The sequence below is a fragment of the Podarcis vaucheri genome, assembly GCF_965113315.1.
Source record: "Podarcis vaucheri genome assembly, chromosome: 1".
Lineage (NCBI taxonomy): Eukaryota > Metazoa > Chordata > Lepidosauria > Squamata > Lacertidae > Podarcis > Podarcis vaucheri.
Window position 1 is genome coordinate 99,592,298 of NC_138759.1, and position 15,614 is coordinate 99,607,911.

General features: G+C 44.8%; 1 protein-coding gene across 4 annotated transcripts in view; it reads right to left on the reverse strand.

Moving 5' to 3' along the window:
• Positions 1–15,614, reverse strand: part of ZRANB3 (zinc finger RANBP2-type containing 3) — a 42,800-nt gene that overhangs the window by 8,263 nt on the left and 18,923 nt on the right. For all 4 annotated transcript variants that reach the window (XM_082197768.1, XM_082197767.1, XM_082197766.1 and 1 more), the window contains exons 7-14: positions 14,950–15,121; positions 13,327–13,455; positions 7,436–7,555; positions 7,115–7,234; positions 5,448–5,627; positions 3,672–3,824; positions 2,257–2,707; positions 759–974 (exon numbers count right to left, since the gene is read on the reverse strand). In XM_082197768.1, coding sequence (XP_082053894.1) covers positions 759–974; positions 2,257–2,707; positions 3,672–3,824; positions 5,448–5,627; positions 7,115–7,234; positions 7,436–7,555; positions 13,327–13,455; positions 14,950–15,121 — 1,541 coding nt within the window. The remainder of the gene's footprint in view (positions 1–758; positions 975–2,256; positions 2,708–3,671; positions 3,825–5,447; positions 5,628–7,114; positions 7,235–7,435; positions 7,556–13,326; positions 13,456–14,949; positions 15,122–15,614) is intronic.

Sequence of the window (15,614 nt, forward strand, 5' to 3'; positions counted from 1 at the left end):
ACCACCAGTTTGTGTCAAGCTTTAGTTTTTATGAACCAGCATGGCAATCTCGTGGCATAATCACTTGTGTAAGACAGTTGTGCCAAACAGAAGTGTGACATGAAACACTGGCATAGCAGAGTCTCGAGGCAACTTGTGCCAGGTCCAAGTCTCAGCAGTGGCCTTTGGGAGTGAGGGTGTGGGCAAACGGACCCTTGATTGGTTTCTATATTAAACAGCAGAGTGTTTCATGGCACATTTTTGTAACTTTGTCTCACTTTGCTAAACGTAAGTAAGCTTTAATTGTTTACAAAAAATTTCCTTAAAGAAGCACATATTAAAAACGTTGTTCATAATATGCCCAAATTGCTAGAATACAAACCACAATTCTGTAAAGAACCCCCAAATCTACTGGGAGAAACTGCTTCACCATCTCTGAACTCTCACAAGGCTTTTTTCATGCGCAGAATTATTTGTGATCTCAGAGATGTATATATAAGGCATATTTTACACACACACACACACACATTGTGGGTGGCATTCAACATACTGAAATTAATGGACTTAACTTAGTCATCTTTATCAATATCACTGGGTCTACTCTGAACAAAACTTAGTTGAATACCCCCCTTTGATCACCACTTCTGGGGCTCCTGCAAATATTCTGCATGTACTGATCCCCAGAGCGTGGGTATACACAATAAAATGTTAGTTGATACACAGAATGACATGCTTACCACAAGGTAGCTATGCTCCAGAAGGAAATCAGTTTTCCTTACCCACTCTGAGCTCTTGCTCACAACAGTTAGATTGCTCATTTATGTCTTCCTTCGTTCCACTGGACATCCCAGTCAGTGGTTGCTCTAGGATACTTCTCCGGCAACTTTTATGGGCTGTCCCTCCTGCATCATTAAGGTTTATAATCTCTCGGGCTGCGCTTTCTTCCCCAATCCCCGGAGAAACAGAATTGCTGATCTGGCTTTCGTTCTTTATACCTATACATGTTTAAAAAACAAACACCACAAAAACAGTAGTCAACCCTCCCTTACACACAGGTAGATAGGTAACAGCAAAGCCTACAGCACTTTCCTAGCAAAGTCCACTAGTTAGCTCTTAAAAGAAGAGTTGCCAACACAACCAATTATATAGACAATTCTCCATAGAGAAGGCCATAGCTTGTGCCTGCTGACTCTTTACCTCCTAGTACAGAGTAGCATTAGACAGGATGATGCTATACAGCCACCCAATGCAGAAAAAACTTTTATGTCTGGCTGCTGCCGCATGACTGGCAACTCAATGCATAGGCTTCATGAACAGCAACCTTGGCTTTGATCCTAATGTGTGCGAAACAAGCTTCATTCCTGAAATGAAGACCTTCTCCCCTCTTTCCCACTGTTAGTCCATCAGAAACCTGATCCAGTGTATTTGAGGCCCTCAAGAGAAGAATTAGATATGGGAGATGCTATGGGATAAGGACTGCAGCAGGAAGAGGGAGACTGGGAGCCATCATGAAGTCTTCTTGTACAGGCTGAAATGCTGTTCTGCTTGTGCAGGCAGGGGAGAGCTTTGGATCCAAGCCCTTATACTGAAAAACAAATTCAATCTGGGGGACAGAGAATTCTGCAGCTGCAACAGTAAAGTGTGGTAGATTTGACAGCCCTGTTTGGGAGGTTCAAACAGAGGTAGAGGTAGGAAGGCAATGAGCTTCTCTGTGTACAAAGTGGACATATGGTAAACAACATGCAGATAAAATCCAAACTTTAAAAAATGAACAAAACCTTATATAAATTTAATTTTGGATTTAGGGATGTTAGGTATCCTTTATAAATATAAAATGCCATATATCCTTTTGAAGTCGATTTCCAATAAAATGACCCATCTTATAATAAGGTAATTAAGTGAGATAGCTACAGTGCGTTGTCTGACCAAGAATAATAATAAAATACAAGCGTTTCATGGAATTGTGGAAAGAAGTGTTATTTCCTGAAGAGGACTGGGAAAAGTTAAGGTGTTAAGGAAATTGAATTTCTACTACAAAGCATTACATTTACACCATGGTAATATCAGAGGCACCCATTGCCACTGAATGTATGGCATGTTATACTTTATAGGCAAAGTGAAGATTTTGGAAGCTTTTTCTGAAAATTTTAAGACAAATAGTCACAAGTTTTCCCTCACATACTTCATATTTTTAAGCATCCTTTCGTGCCATTTTTAAAAATGGCTTTTTTTTAAAAAAGAAAGGAGATCTTAATTGGAGCACAGGAGCTTACTTACTGTTCTTTCTCCGAGGAGATTCACACATTTCACAATAAGGCAGCAGTGAATTATTACTGAAAGTGCAGAGGCTGCAGCACCAGGTTGCCTCAGAAGGGCATCCTTTGCTTGAATTAGGTAACGGTGTGCCAAAACCTTCTTGTGTGGTTTCTTCTGTAACAGGAAGGTTTGTTTTTCCAAATGAAGAGTTCCTTCTTTTCTCAGGAGAGCTCTTTGGAGTCGATGGCAGTAAAGCTCTTGGTCTCTTTGCTTCTCTACAAAGCAATTCCTTCTCAACAAGTTCCTCAGAGTCCAAAGAACCACCATTTGCCTGGTCCTTCTCAGTGGAGGCTTGAGAAGAAGCTGGACTGAAGTCTGAAGCCTTATCGCAAGATGGAGTTTTTCGCTTTTTTTCAGCATTTGGTTTTGGTGAAAGGAAGGCACGAATATCATGCTGCTTTTCCTTTTCAAACTAGGGCAGATGATAAAACAACCATTACATCTCTTTCATTGCAAACTATTGTCTCATTCTTCCATTTCTTAATTTATTAACCTTTCCAACTGAAGCGTTTCCCCAACAGGTGGTCTTTTAATACAGCAAATTTTAAGAGGAAAAACTTGACATATTAAGAAAATTATTAGGACCAATATTCCAATCGGGCGGATTCTAGACTACTTCCTAACCTATTGTTGTGTTTATTATTTCTGGCAAGCTGTCAGTGCAACACTCAAAAAAGTTTATGTTCTGTCTTGCTAAGATATGGCTTCCCATGAAAGACACATTATCAGGTATGCGTTAAATGAATTAATTTAGTTTATGAATTTTAATTTTATTAATTTGATTCATGCTACTGAGAAAGTCGGATGCTACATGGGAGACCAGCAAGGTACAACACCAGCTTCAACTGCTGCAATGAAGCCAATGGTTGAAGCCTGGTGTCATGATAAAATCATGGGATTGGCGTGGTATTCAACTACATTTTACTCATAGCAGCCACACAGAAATCAATAAACATAAGTTAGGCCCATTAAGGTCAATGGGTCTACTCTGAGTAAAACTTATTGCAAAGGCAGAAAAGCTTTTTCAGTCCAACGACAGCATTATGCTGGGGGTCCATGCCAGTGGTAGATGGGAGCAAATTTGTTTACTCGCCGAGGGAGCTGGTGTACAGCTTCCGTGTCATGTGGCCAGCATGACTAAGCCGCTTCTGGCGAACCATAGCAGCGCACAGAAACGCCGTTTACCTTCCCGCCAGAGTGGTACCTATTTATCTACTTGCACTTTGACATGCTTTTGAACTGCTAGGTTGGCAGGAGCAGGACCGAGCAATGGGAGCTCACCCTGTTGCGGGGATTCGAACCGCTGACCTTCTGATCGGCAAGCCCTAGGCTCTGTGGTTTAGACCACAGCACCACCTGCATCTTTTTGTACTTACGTGAGTGAATAAAACTTCATTCTTTATCTCATTTAGATTTTCATTTGGGATCCATGCTTCAGCAAAATTCAAGAAATTCCACTTCTCTTTGTCACCTTCTTGCGCCTGCAGTTTTTCTTTCTTGCCATTTAGTGCGGTCCCAGTAACATTGGCCTGCAGGCAGAAAGATTAAAAACGGTTTCACACTTGACAACATAACTTCATCCCATGCTTGTCTAGGGTGGTGCATAGGGCTGGGGCATAGTAGTTTTGGGGTCCAGAAGCTATTCTTTCCTACCCCAAACCAATGAACTTGCTAAGCCTCTTCTAATGCCAGAGCAGGGGCAGCAGTAGGCACCCCCTTTGTCTCGGAAGCAAAATCGATTCTACTTCTGGATGGAAAAAAGCAATTGAGAAACTATCTGTTCCATCAGGCAGGAGAGAAAAAAACTAAGGGGACTGAGCCTGCTTCCCAGTCCTTTGCTCTCCTGCCTCTGTCACGTGACGAGGGTTGCTACCCAACCCATTCGGTTCATCATCAACCGCCTAAAATAAGCAATTACATTTCCAAAGGTGAAGATTCCAACCAGACTGCATGCCCTATGCCCCCTGGTTATGTGAACTAAATAAATTGTATTACAACAAATAGCATGTCTTAAAATAAATAGTATTTTATTATTTACTACTATCTATCTTACTGCCATTGGCCATGCTTGCTTGGGGGCGACGGGAGTTGCCCATGGCCAAGTAGTTGAGCAACATCTGGAGGGTCAAAGGTTCCCACACCTGCTTTAAGTTTACCTGAGGGAATCCTGTTGTGGATTTCTCTGCCATCTGAAGTACAGGGCAGATGGCTACAAGGCTGACAACCTTCCCAGTATTTATGGCGCTCTGTACACAAGAAGGACTAGCAGGTCTAGCTCACGTTCCAGGTTTTAGAAGGCTTCCAGACACTGTGCTTTAGAAGTCCTTCTGTCAGCCATAAACAGATCAAAGGGGAGCACAGGCTATAGATAATATCTGTTGCTGACTTGTTGAAATGGGCTTTTGTAAAGTGAATTTTAGAAAGCGCCACTGGCTATGTCTTTAAGTGGTGATATTTATATCGTGGTTTTAAAACTGAACCACTTCAGAAGTTTATGCATAGAAGCAAGGTATAAATAGGTAAAAAATGAGAAGCAAAATTTCATTTAAACTTATTGTGTGTACTGCTACCTCTAAGAAGTGTCATGTGTCTTCTCTGCCTTCCCTGTTGAGTCAGGTTTACGGATACAAAACTACTTGTCAGTCTTATATTCTTCTTAATGGTTCAGTTCATCTTGTTTTCAAATTCACCTTTTAGTCATCAAAGCTAGATTTTTGGCTTTACTTTCCACATGCTACCCAATATATTTAGACCTAAAATGGTTTTGAGGAAGTTTTAGCTTTGGTACTAATACTTTATAAACACACAAACTTTATTAACAGGACATTCTCAACTGTCTTATCTGTTTGTTTGTTTGTTTTTTAAAAACCTGCTTTAAAAATACACACAAGCTCTGTTTAATTCTGTAGCAAAAGGAATTTTAAATTCTATCATTTATTGACCTTTTCTTCAGATACAGAGTCATGCCTCCTCCCAAGAACCAAAAGTCACATGAAGTGACTAGGGAGGGAGGAATTAGGGTAGGGGACAATCTAGAAAATAGGGTTGTTAGGTGTAAGTGCACTCACAATGTAAGGAAGGTACTATAGTCGGTATCTTACAGCTGTGCTTTGGACAGTGAGGTCTGCCGATGTTTAAGTGTGAAAACATACCTTGCGATTCAACATTCCCCACATAAGAGGGTCCAGTGTCCCATTTGCGATAAGGTAATGGATATTCACAGAACTGCACTGTCCAATCCGATGCGCCCTGTCTTCGGCTTGCTTTATGTGTCCAGGGTCCCAGTATAGTTCAGCAAAAACCACATGAGTGGCAGCAGTAAAGGTTAATCCCTACAAATAAAGACAAAAATGAAGGCTCCAGCTTGGAAAGCCGAGTCGACTAAAGGGAAAGGTATTGAATGCTTTTGCCAGAGAGTCCTCACGTAATGCCTTGGGCTCAGAAGGCTCAGTTAAGTCTGAAAATGGTTAACCAACATGGTTTAAGGAATTATGACAAATTGCATTTCCAGTTACTGCTGGCGCCCACTGCCTGCCTGGGTTTAGGAACTCCCAACTTGGCGCCCACCTCCCACCTTGCACTCCTCCCTTCCAGCAAAACCTTGCCGCAGCCTGACACTACGGTCTCTTTAAGTTTCAGGCAGATCATATGGAAGGAAAGGCGTAACTTTCTCCCACCCTTGCTTACTCTCCTGCCATCTCCCACCGCTTTCGGACTCACCCTTTCCCTGCAAATGCTAAACCATCACTGTTTGGGCTCACTGACATCTCACTTCTCATCCCTCCTCTGAACTTCTTCCTTCTCCTCTCAAGAAGTAGTAATCATGGATTTTTCTTTTGTTCTACCTTATCAATAAAACCGGCTTCTTATCTCAGTTGCTCCATCCTGAGTACCTTATGCAGGCACCCTGCTACTTAGACTGACGTCCTTAAGTTAAGCATGTATATTTTTTTGTAAATGCACTCGTTTCTAGGCCAGCTGTGCCAGACTCACAGCAGCCTGTCAGCTGGCACAAGAGAGCCAGGGCCACAGCAGGGACAGTCCCTCTTATGCTTGAGCTAAATCCCCCCCAGTCATGTGGGTTCCATAAGGGTTTATTCCCCTGGTCACAGAAAATTAGTTCGCAGACATGTGTCCTAAACAAGTGTGGGGACAATGCATTTGTACTTTTATTGTGGTGGCAGCCATGTTACAGCAAACTACTGTCCACCGCAGAGACCAAGCTGGGAAAAGCAAACAAGCTGTTGGGAACTATATAACCATTTCGTTAAATGTAGGCCTGAATGCTGAAACTGACTTTTGAGGGAACAGAATAGTAATGTTCGTGTATTTCCCATACCGTATCTTAAAATTCTTATGTCTATCGGTATATACTGAAGAGCAAGTCATGAGATGCTACATTTAAGGAACTCCTTTGACCTATGCTGATGGAGTGAGAAATGACACCATAACAAAACATAGGAACGGGTTATTGTTCAATGTTAGGCCATGGGAGAAACTAGTTAACTTTTTCCTTAGTTATACAGATTTGCTACATTAATTGCTGCAGGATCATGACCCCCCCCCAACTGTTGCATAATGACCAAAGGTGATATTACTGTACAACTCTACATGGTGCTTTAATTCAGCAGTTTCATCTGGAATTTCTCACACACAAAGTGGTCTCTGTGACACCTTTCAATTCACTGACCAAGCTCTTTGTCTTACAGTGTGCCCCATAGGGTTTTTTAAAAAAGAAGTCAGTGGCAATACAGATTAACAGTTCAAATGCCATAAGCAGTAACTCACAAGTTATATCCTGTATATTGTTAGTCCTTACCTGGCCAGCAGCCAGAATGCTCAAAATGGCCACCCTAGTATCTGGGTCCTTCTGAAACTGATTGACAAGGCTGATTCTTTCTGCTGAAGGTACGCTTCCATCTATTCGAATATATCGAGCCTGTGAAGTAAGAAAACCAAAGCATTACCCGAAGTTAAAGGAAACCCTTTTCTTTGCATATGAACAACCAATATGCGACAAACGAAGACTTTTAAAAAAGCAAGCATTCTTTTAAAGAAGGCACCAAAAAGAATGCATACTGGTTTAGAGCTTGATAGTAAGATCCTTAAAAAGCAGTGAAAGAAAATAAGCCACACTTACCTTGCTTTCTATCACTGCCTCTGTACATGCCTGAAGCATGCTTAAGTGATGAGCAAAGACTAGAAACTTCAGTTTGTCATTCTGAAGCAGCATTTTGATGTAATCCTGTACTGCTCCTGCCTAAAACATACAAAGAACCTTGGAATTTTGTTGTAATAAAACAGTTAAAAGGATAAAACAAAGTAATTTGTGTTGATGTAAAAGAGAAAACTACATTAGCATACAAGGTTAATTACCTCTCTCGGTTTGAACAATATCCATTATCGGAAGTGTGCCAAGCAAACAAAAAGCCAATCTATGCACCATGTTATCTTACAGATATATCTTACTGGCACATCATCATCATCATCATTAGTGTAGATCCACTAAGGGCTGTATCTGAAGGCAGACTGTGAGAATGGAAAGACACTTCTGCTTGTGCAAAGGGGATAACTATTTCTGCTGAATCCCAGCTCTATCAGCTGGGCCACATCCCATTCTATTCCTGAGGATGCCTGACCTTCAGGATTGGTTTTGTGGGAATCATGCACACCAACTCCTGGGGGCCAAGCCTCCCTCAATGGGCTCCCTCAATGTTTTGAGTGGGCCAGGACCCCCTACTGTTCAAAGCAAACGCAGAGCGACATCAGGACGTCGTGCAATGTTGCGTGTGTGACATCAGGACATTGTGTTGGGTCCCCTCTATGTGTGTGTTTTTTTTAGAAGATGGCGCTTCTATTGGGGATAATAAGAGCTGAAGCACAGAGGAGGACTGTAAGTGAGCCACTACTACAGTTCTCTGGAATCAGCACAAAGTGTTATTACTACAAGTACACTGTGCTACTTACTGCCTGCCCCTTAAACAGCAGTCAGGAACGCAACTTGGCACTGAAAATAAATTTGCAGCTAAAGACAGTGCCAAGTGAGATACCGTATTTTTCGCTCTATAACACGCACCAGACCATAACACGCACACAGTTTTTAGAGGAGGAAAACAAGAAAAAAATATTCTAAACAAAACAGTGGATGTATGATTTTTGTGGTTCATGCTGTGGCCACAGACATGTGATCTGGCGGTGAGTTTGGCGTAGCCCAATGCAAAAATCCTGAGGATCCATGTGGATCCATGCTAAAGTCGCCCTAAAGTCACAGGGGCGCTGGGGGAGTGAACAGGAAGCAGGAGGAGGAGAACAATCCCTCTCTCACACACAGACACACACACACAGTATCAATTCTAAAGTTGCAGGAGAGGCAGGGGCACTGGGAGTGGGAAGCAAGAGAAGGAGAACGATCCCCCCCCCCTCTCTCACACACACAGTATCAATCCTAAAGTTGCAGGAGAGGCAGGGGCACTGGGAGTGGGAAGCAAGAGAAGGAGAACGATCCCCCCCCTCTCTCTCACACACACAGTATCAATCCTAAAGTTGCAGGAGAGGCAGGGGCGCTGGGAGTGGGAAGCAAGAGAAGGAGAACGATCCCCCCCCCTCTCTCTCACACACACAGTATCAATCCTAAAGTCGCAGGAGAGCGCAGGGGCGCTGGGAGAGTGAACAGGAAGGAGGAGGAGGAGAACGATAGCTCAAGCACACACACACACACACACACACAGCCCCTACAGTGGCTGATCCAAAATCGGACAGCAAAAAACTGCAGGCAGGGACATAGAGCACGGGGTTGTTTTAAAGCAACCAACCCCGATCCAACCCCGATCTGCTTCTCTCCCTCCTCCCGACTAGGCTGGCTGAAAAGCTTTGCTGCTACTTAGCAGCTCACTGGAGAAGAGAGAGGGACATAGAGCACGGGGTTGTTTTAAAGTAACCAACCCCGATCCAACCCTGATCTGCTTCTCTCCCTCCTCCCCGGCTCGGCTCGCTGACAGGAGCCGCTTACACCCGCTTTGCAGTTTCAAAGAGAGCCTTGGACTGCTCACAACTGCAGCGGATTCCCCTGCCATCTGCAGGCATTCGCTCCATAACACGCACAGACATTTCCCCTTACTTTCCAGGAGGAAAAAACTGCGTGTTATAGAGCGAAAAATACGGTAATTAAAACATGAACACTATCTGCTAAGTTGAAAGACAAAGTTAAAAGTGTGGCCTTGTCTTATCTAAAGCCTGAACCTGTATTCTAAAATTAGAGACGAGTTTATCTTCAGTGTAACTGGATACTGCTCATGTCAGGGAACTGACATCAGAGGAAAGGGAGTTGGTAGGGCTCCCAGAGACTGGGAGAGAGTCAGCAGCCAAAGCAGGGACCAGTAGGGGGAGCGAGGGGTCTCTGGAGGAGGATCTCAGTAATGCTGAGAGAGACGCAGCAGCCAAGGCAGGAACCAGCAGGGGAGAGAAAGGGGTGAGAGACACGTCCAGCGAAAACAGCGGGGAGGTGTCAGAAGCAACCGTAGGGAGACCCATACTTCGCCGGAAGCTGCCACGTCGTGAGTCCAGGAGACGCGTTTCCGTTAAGGAGCTTCTTTGCTGGAAACGCTTCCGCAGGCAGCCACTGTCAGACTCTACTAGTGACTAGAGCAGACATGTCTGAGGAGCTCTGTCACACACAGAGGTTTGTGGAGCCGCACAAACTCTGAGGGGGCACAATTTTAAGCACAAGCAGCTAATCATCCCCTGACAGCAGTCTGACAGTCTCTGTACGCTGCCTGTGCAGGAGAAAGCATCATGAGCAACCCAGCCGGAACCGGAGAGGCAGGGGTTGGAGCTGGTCCAAGCTTGGAAGAAAGGTATCAAGCTCTGGAGGTCCAACTTGCGCTGCAGACGGCGAGGCTCGAGGAGAGAAGGGCTCAGGATGCAGACAAAAAGGGGAGAACCACTCAGTTTCCCAGAAAGGTACCAGGATTGGTGCAGAAGTTTGGGGGGACCCCAAGGATTACCATGCCTTTAGGACAGAGATGCAATATGCCCTTAATGTGCAGTTTGATGAGTTCCCTGATGAGGAATCGCGAGTTGCTTTCGTAATTGGGCATCTTGAGAAGGGGGCGCGGGACTGGGTTCGACCCCTGATGGCAACGCACAATGATATCCTAAAGGACACTATGAAGTTCTTTCGTGCAATGGATATCATGTTTTCCAGCGATATTGAGGAAGGGGTGGTGCGCAGACAGCTAATGGCTTGCAAGCAGGGAAGCAGATCTGTCCGTGAGTACTGGACTGAATTTACCATGCTGATTCACAGATTGGGGTGGGATTTATCGGCGGCACCCATTCAGATGCTATTTGAAGAAGGTCTTTCTTCGGCTGTGAAAGACGAGCTGTCCCGGAGCCCCAGGGCGGTGTCTATGGATCAGCTGACCAAATCTGCGCTGACCATTGGAGCGCGCCAGGAGGCAAGAGCCTTGGAGAGGCGGGAAGGGAGAGGGGAACGTTGGAAGGAGTTCCGCATTCCAGACATTCCTGAGCCAGCTTTCCCGCCGGCAGAGCCGATGGAAATTGGAACAGCCCGCGCGCGCGCAGTTTCAAAGCCCAGTGAGGGGGCTAAGAAGGAGGGAAAAGGAGCCCGGAAATGCTATCTCTGCCAACAGCCAGGCCACTTTGCCAGAGTCTGCCCCCAGAGGAAGGAATGGCAAGGGATGGTGGGAGCTGTTGAGAGGGGAGAGCAGGGAGAAACGGAGCATGTAAAAGCCAACGCCTGGTTGCCACCGTCAGGGCACTGCAGCCAGGCCAAAGAGCAGTGAAAGTGCCCGTGCCAGAAGCTCCTCGACCTGCTCTAGTGATTGAAGTGTCGCTAGAGCTGCAAAATGGACACCCCCTAAAAATAAAGGCGCTGTTGGACTCAGGCAGCTCCTGCAATTTTATGAGCAAGGAGTTTGCTGCTGAACACCAGATACAGACTATCCCTTTAAGCAACCCCCTGCAGGTGACCACGATCGATGGCAGGGAACTGTTGGGGGGAGGAGTCAGCTTGCAGACCGTCCCAATGATAATGAGGGTGGCAAGGCACACAGAACTGATAGCGTTTAATGTGGCCACCTTGGGAGGCGCTCCCATTATTTTGGGAATGAGCTGGCTAGCCCTACATGATCCGCTGGTGGGCTGGCATCAAAGAGTGGTTTCCTTCGGTTCAGCACATTGCTTAGAACACTGCAGGGGGGAAAAGGGGTCAGCAGGGGCCCAAGCCACCCTGGCAGGGACTGAAGTAATGGAGAAGGGGAAGGTGCCACCACAGTATGCTGATCTCAGCGACGTGTTCAGCGAGAAGGAAGCTGACCAACTACCCCCGCATAGGCCCTTTGATTGCCAGATCAATTTACTCCCTGGAGCACAGCTTCCTGTAGGCAAGTTGTATGCCATGTCAGACATGGAAATGCAGCAGTTGCGAGAGTTCATTGACAAGAACCTGAAGAGAGGTTTCATCAGAGATTCCCTCGTAAACCTCAGCCAGTGGCGAGGTTCCGGAGGGAATACTTCGCCACCACCGACGAAGAAGAAGAGTTGGAGGGGTTCTCTGATTCCGAGGTGGAGGAGGATTCAGCGAGCCGGAACGAAGACCGATGGAGGGAAATGTTCGAGACGTCTGAAGATGAAGAGGATTCTTTTCGGGGTTTCAGCTCCTCACCGCCCAGAGGAGAGAGTAGGGGCGGGGGGGAAGGGGGCCCTGGAGGGGAGGTGGATGTCAGGGAACTGACATCAGAGGAAAGGGAGTTGGTAGGGCTCCCAGAGACTGGGAGAGAGTCAGCAGCCAAAGCAGGGACCAGCAGGGGGAGCGAGGGGTCTCTGGAGGAGGATCTCAGTAATGCTGAGAGAGACGCAGCAGCCCAGGCAGGAAACAGCAGGGGAGAGAAAGGGGTGAGAGACACGTCCAGCGAAAATAGCGGGGAGGTGTCAGAAGCAACTGTAGGGAGACCCATACTTCGCCGGAAGCTGCCACGTCGTGAGTCCAGGAGACGCGTTTCCGTTAAGGAGCTTCTTTGCTGGAAACGCTTCCGCAGGCAGCCACTGTCAGACTCTACTAGTGACTAGAGCAGACATGTCTGAGGAGCTCTGTCACACACAGAGGTTTGTGGAGCCGCACAAACTCTGAGGGGGCACAATTTTAAGCACAAGCAGCTAATCATCCCCTGACAGCTCATTAATTCAGAGATACTTTACGACAATAGGTAGGAACCAAAGTCCTTCTGTTCTCAGATGTGTGTGTGACCCAGTGTAGGCTTCCATGAATGGAAGTGGGGAAAGGTGGGAGAGAGGGGTTTGACTGTTTTTGATAATAGCTCCTGCAGCCCTTCATTGGGGGGAAACCCTGAAACAGCGTGGGAGGTGGTGCACAGCCTGCAGGGAAAATCTGCAAAATGATCTTGCACTTCCATTTGCAGAAGAATGATGCATCTGAGCCCCTTCCAAAAATGGAAGGAATTCTGTTCACCAAAGGGTGTCTTTGGATCCCGCACACTATTCAAAACCATACTTCTTTCACTCTGAGGGACTCATTCCCTCATGGTCCAGTGGCAAGCAAGGCCAGAGGCAAAAGCTGGCCAGAGCAATGGACGCAAACCTTTCCGCTGTACAGTGGGCTACACTGCAGCCTCACAGAAGCCAGACTTCTCTATACAGGCAAGCGAGAGGCTCCCTCACCATTCCAGGACACATTCCAGACAAGGAAAGTACAAAAGGAGGGTGCAAAGCACAGCTGGTGAGGAGTGGGGCCTAGAGAGAGCTCTGAGGGACAGACAGAGATGGCTGGAGGGTCAAATTTGGGCCCTGGGCCTGAGGTTTACCATGCCATGATAGTTTGATACAAGACAAAATACAGTGACAGAAAAATCACTTTATACTGGGCTGCTATAATTTTCAGGAACATACAGGAAGAGACAATTTAACAAATGGACTGACAGATTTGTATATATAGGAAAAGGCAGTACAATTCTTTAAATAAATGTTTAAAATGGCAAGACATGTCAAGATTACCTTGGCAATGGCAGTCTGCTTGAACATGCTTGTAATTAGGCTCATCACCTGGAAAAAGTCACTTTCCGCAGAATCTAAATTTGAAGCTCTCATTAATTTCTCCCACTCTTCAAAGCTAGCATTTAATTCCTGTACAGGAGGGAATGGCAATATTTAGAGGCAAAAAATGTGAAAGGCCAAAACAATTACTGTTTCTCTGAATCATGCCCTACTTTTGCTACCGGGAAGAAAAGAGAAAAACAACAGTCCCTAAAGATGCCAGCTTCTTCACAGAGGAATGCTAGTGCAGAGGTAGGTCAGTCGCATGTTGCTGCCAAGAATAGAAGCCTAAGACAAGCTCGGGACAAAAATATAAAAATAAAAAGAATTTACAGCTCATTCTGTTTCAGTCATATATCAATGGCTAAAAACACCCCTTCTTCAAGGCTCAAAAAGAACTGAAAGCTGGTGAAGAAATCAAAAACAGTGAAGCACATTGATCTCAGGGCTATACTTTTACAGCACCTTGCTTTAATACCTTTGAAAATATAACGAAACATTTCACTGTTGTGCTTATTAATTCGGTGCAACTTACTGTGCTACTTATTTAAAATATAGCAATTGTCATTGCTTCAGACCATTAGTCATAACGCTATTTTAAATGAATAAACTCTGACTTTAGTAGCTGTTGGCACCAAGTGAGAAGACCATGAATTCTCCTTGTGCCGTGTCTCAAAGTACCTTTGAAATTACCTAGTGGGATTCTTGGTTCTTAAAATGTGTTGAAAGCTGAACTGAGCATGCATCAGTTCCTTGTGGCAGTATTCAACTAAGTTGTTTTTGTTTTTGTTGTGTGTGGAACAAGGTCTGCTTGCACAGAAGGACTTTCCCGTCCTCTCTTCCCTCCTCCACAGGCACCTAAATCTGCTCTGTGGGGTAGAAGGAACCCCCAGAACAGGTGCAGTGGGAGGGGGGAGGCAGGCATGGAGAGAACTCCCATTATGTAAGTGGATCTCAGTCCTCATGTACATTTCCCACTTAGCCCTGCACTGGACGCTACCCATGGTTATCAGGACAGTGCCCATTACTACTAAATCTTACACAAAGTTCATACTGGGACTTAACTGTGTATAAAAGTATGCTTTCCAATTTGCTAAAGTATTCAAACAAAAGTTCCAGGCAGGAAGAGAGTGTTCTCCTAGAATTATGGCAATAAATGCAAAACAAGACTTCTAAACCCCTTTTTAATAAATAACTGAGTATCACCACTAGCAAAAAGTGATACTGTTTTCATAGGAGTTATTGGTTACTGCTTCTTTCAGTAACCGCTGAAAGAGAGGTTAAACGCTACTTCTAAAAGGTACTGTTAAGTTCCTGAAGAGTTCAGCTGTACTAAGTTTTATTAAAGTTGTCAGGGAGACACTGAAATCAATGAGTTATATACTTGGGCGAACCTAGTTTTTTAACCACACAGGCTGAGGTTCTTGAATAGGGTTGCACTGAATAGAACTGCTAAAAAAATGTAGTCAAGTCACACGACGAGAGTTTTCAGAGCGAGGTAATTCTGTGTGTATACTACACACAACACTTAAAACCATAAAAATGAATCACCACCATCACACAGCTAATAGTACACTGGTTTACCGTAGAAGCAGTTTGGGGAAGATCAAAAGAAATCCGTTGTCTGATTTTAGGTGGCAACTGAGTTAAAACTTCATTTTTCAGACGCCTAATCATTATATCACTTAGCAAATGGTGCAGTTCATCTAAATTTGAAGCTCCTCTGCAGTCCCACTGTCGTCTTTTACCAAAGAATCTGGAGCAATTAAAGAGCAGTGAAAAATAGGACACTTAATTTAAATCAACATTAGTTAGCATTTGATTTTACAAAGAAGCACACAAGTCTATTTGATCAGCATTCCACACCTCTGCAAAAAGAGCAAACCATATAAAGGGGTATCTCAGTGATCTGTTGCAGCCACAATGTTGCTGATCTCTTAATCAAGTTGCAGAAGCACAAAATTTAGTAGTAATAATAATTAATTATTTATACCCCAGCCACTCTGGGCGACTCCCAACAGATTAAAAACACAATAAAACATAAAAAAACTTCCCTAAACATGCTGAACCAAATTCCTTCATAAATTAGGTAACAAAATGATAGTATGACGTTTGAAACAAATTATGTGTTCCTTTTTGTGTGTGGATTCAGTTCTTGTAGCAAAGCCAAAGCTGGTTCAAGAAAAGAGGGTTCAACTAATTGGTCCTGTCAGTGGAAGCCCTGAGCAAAAACTTCCTTTTGTGCAACA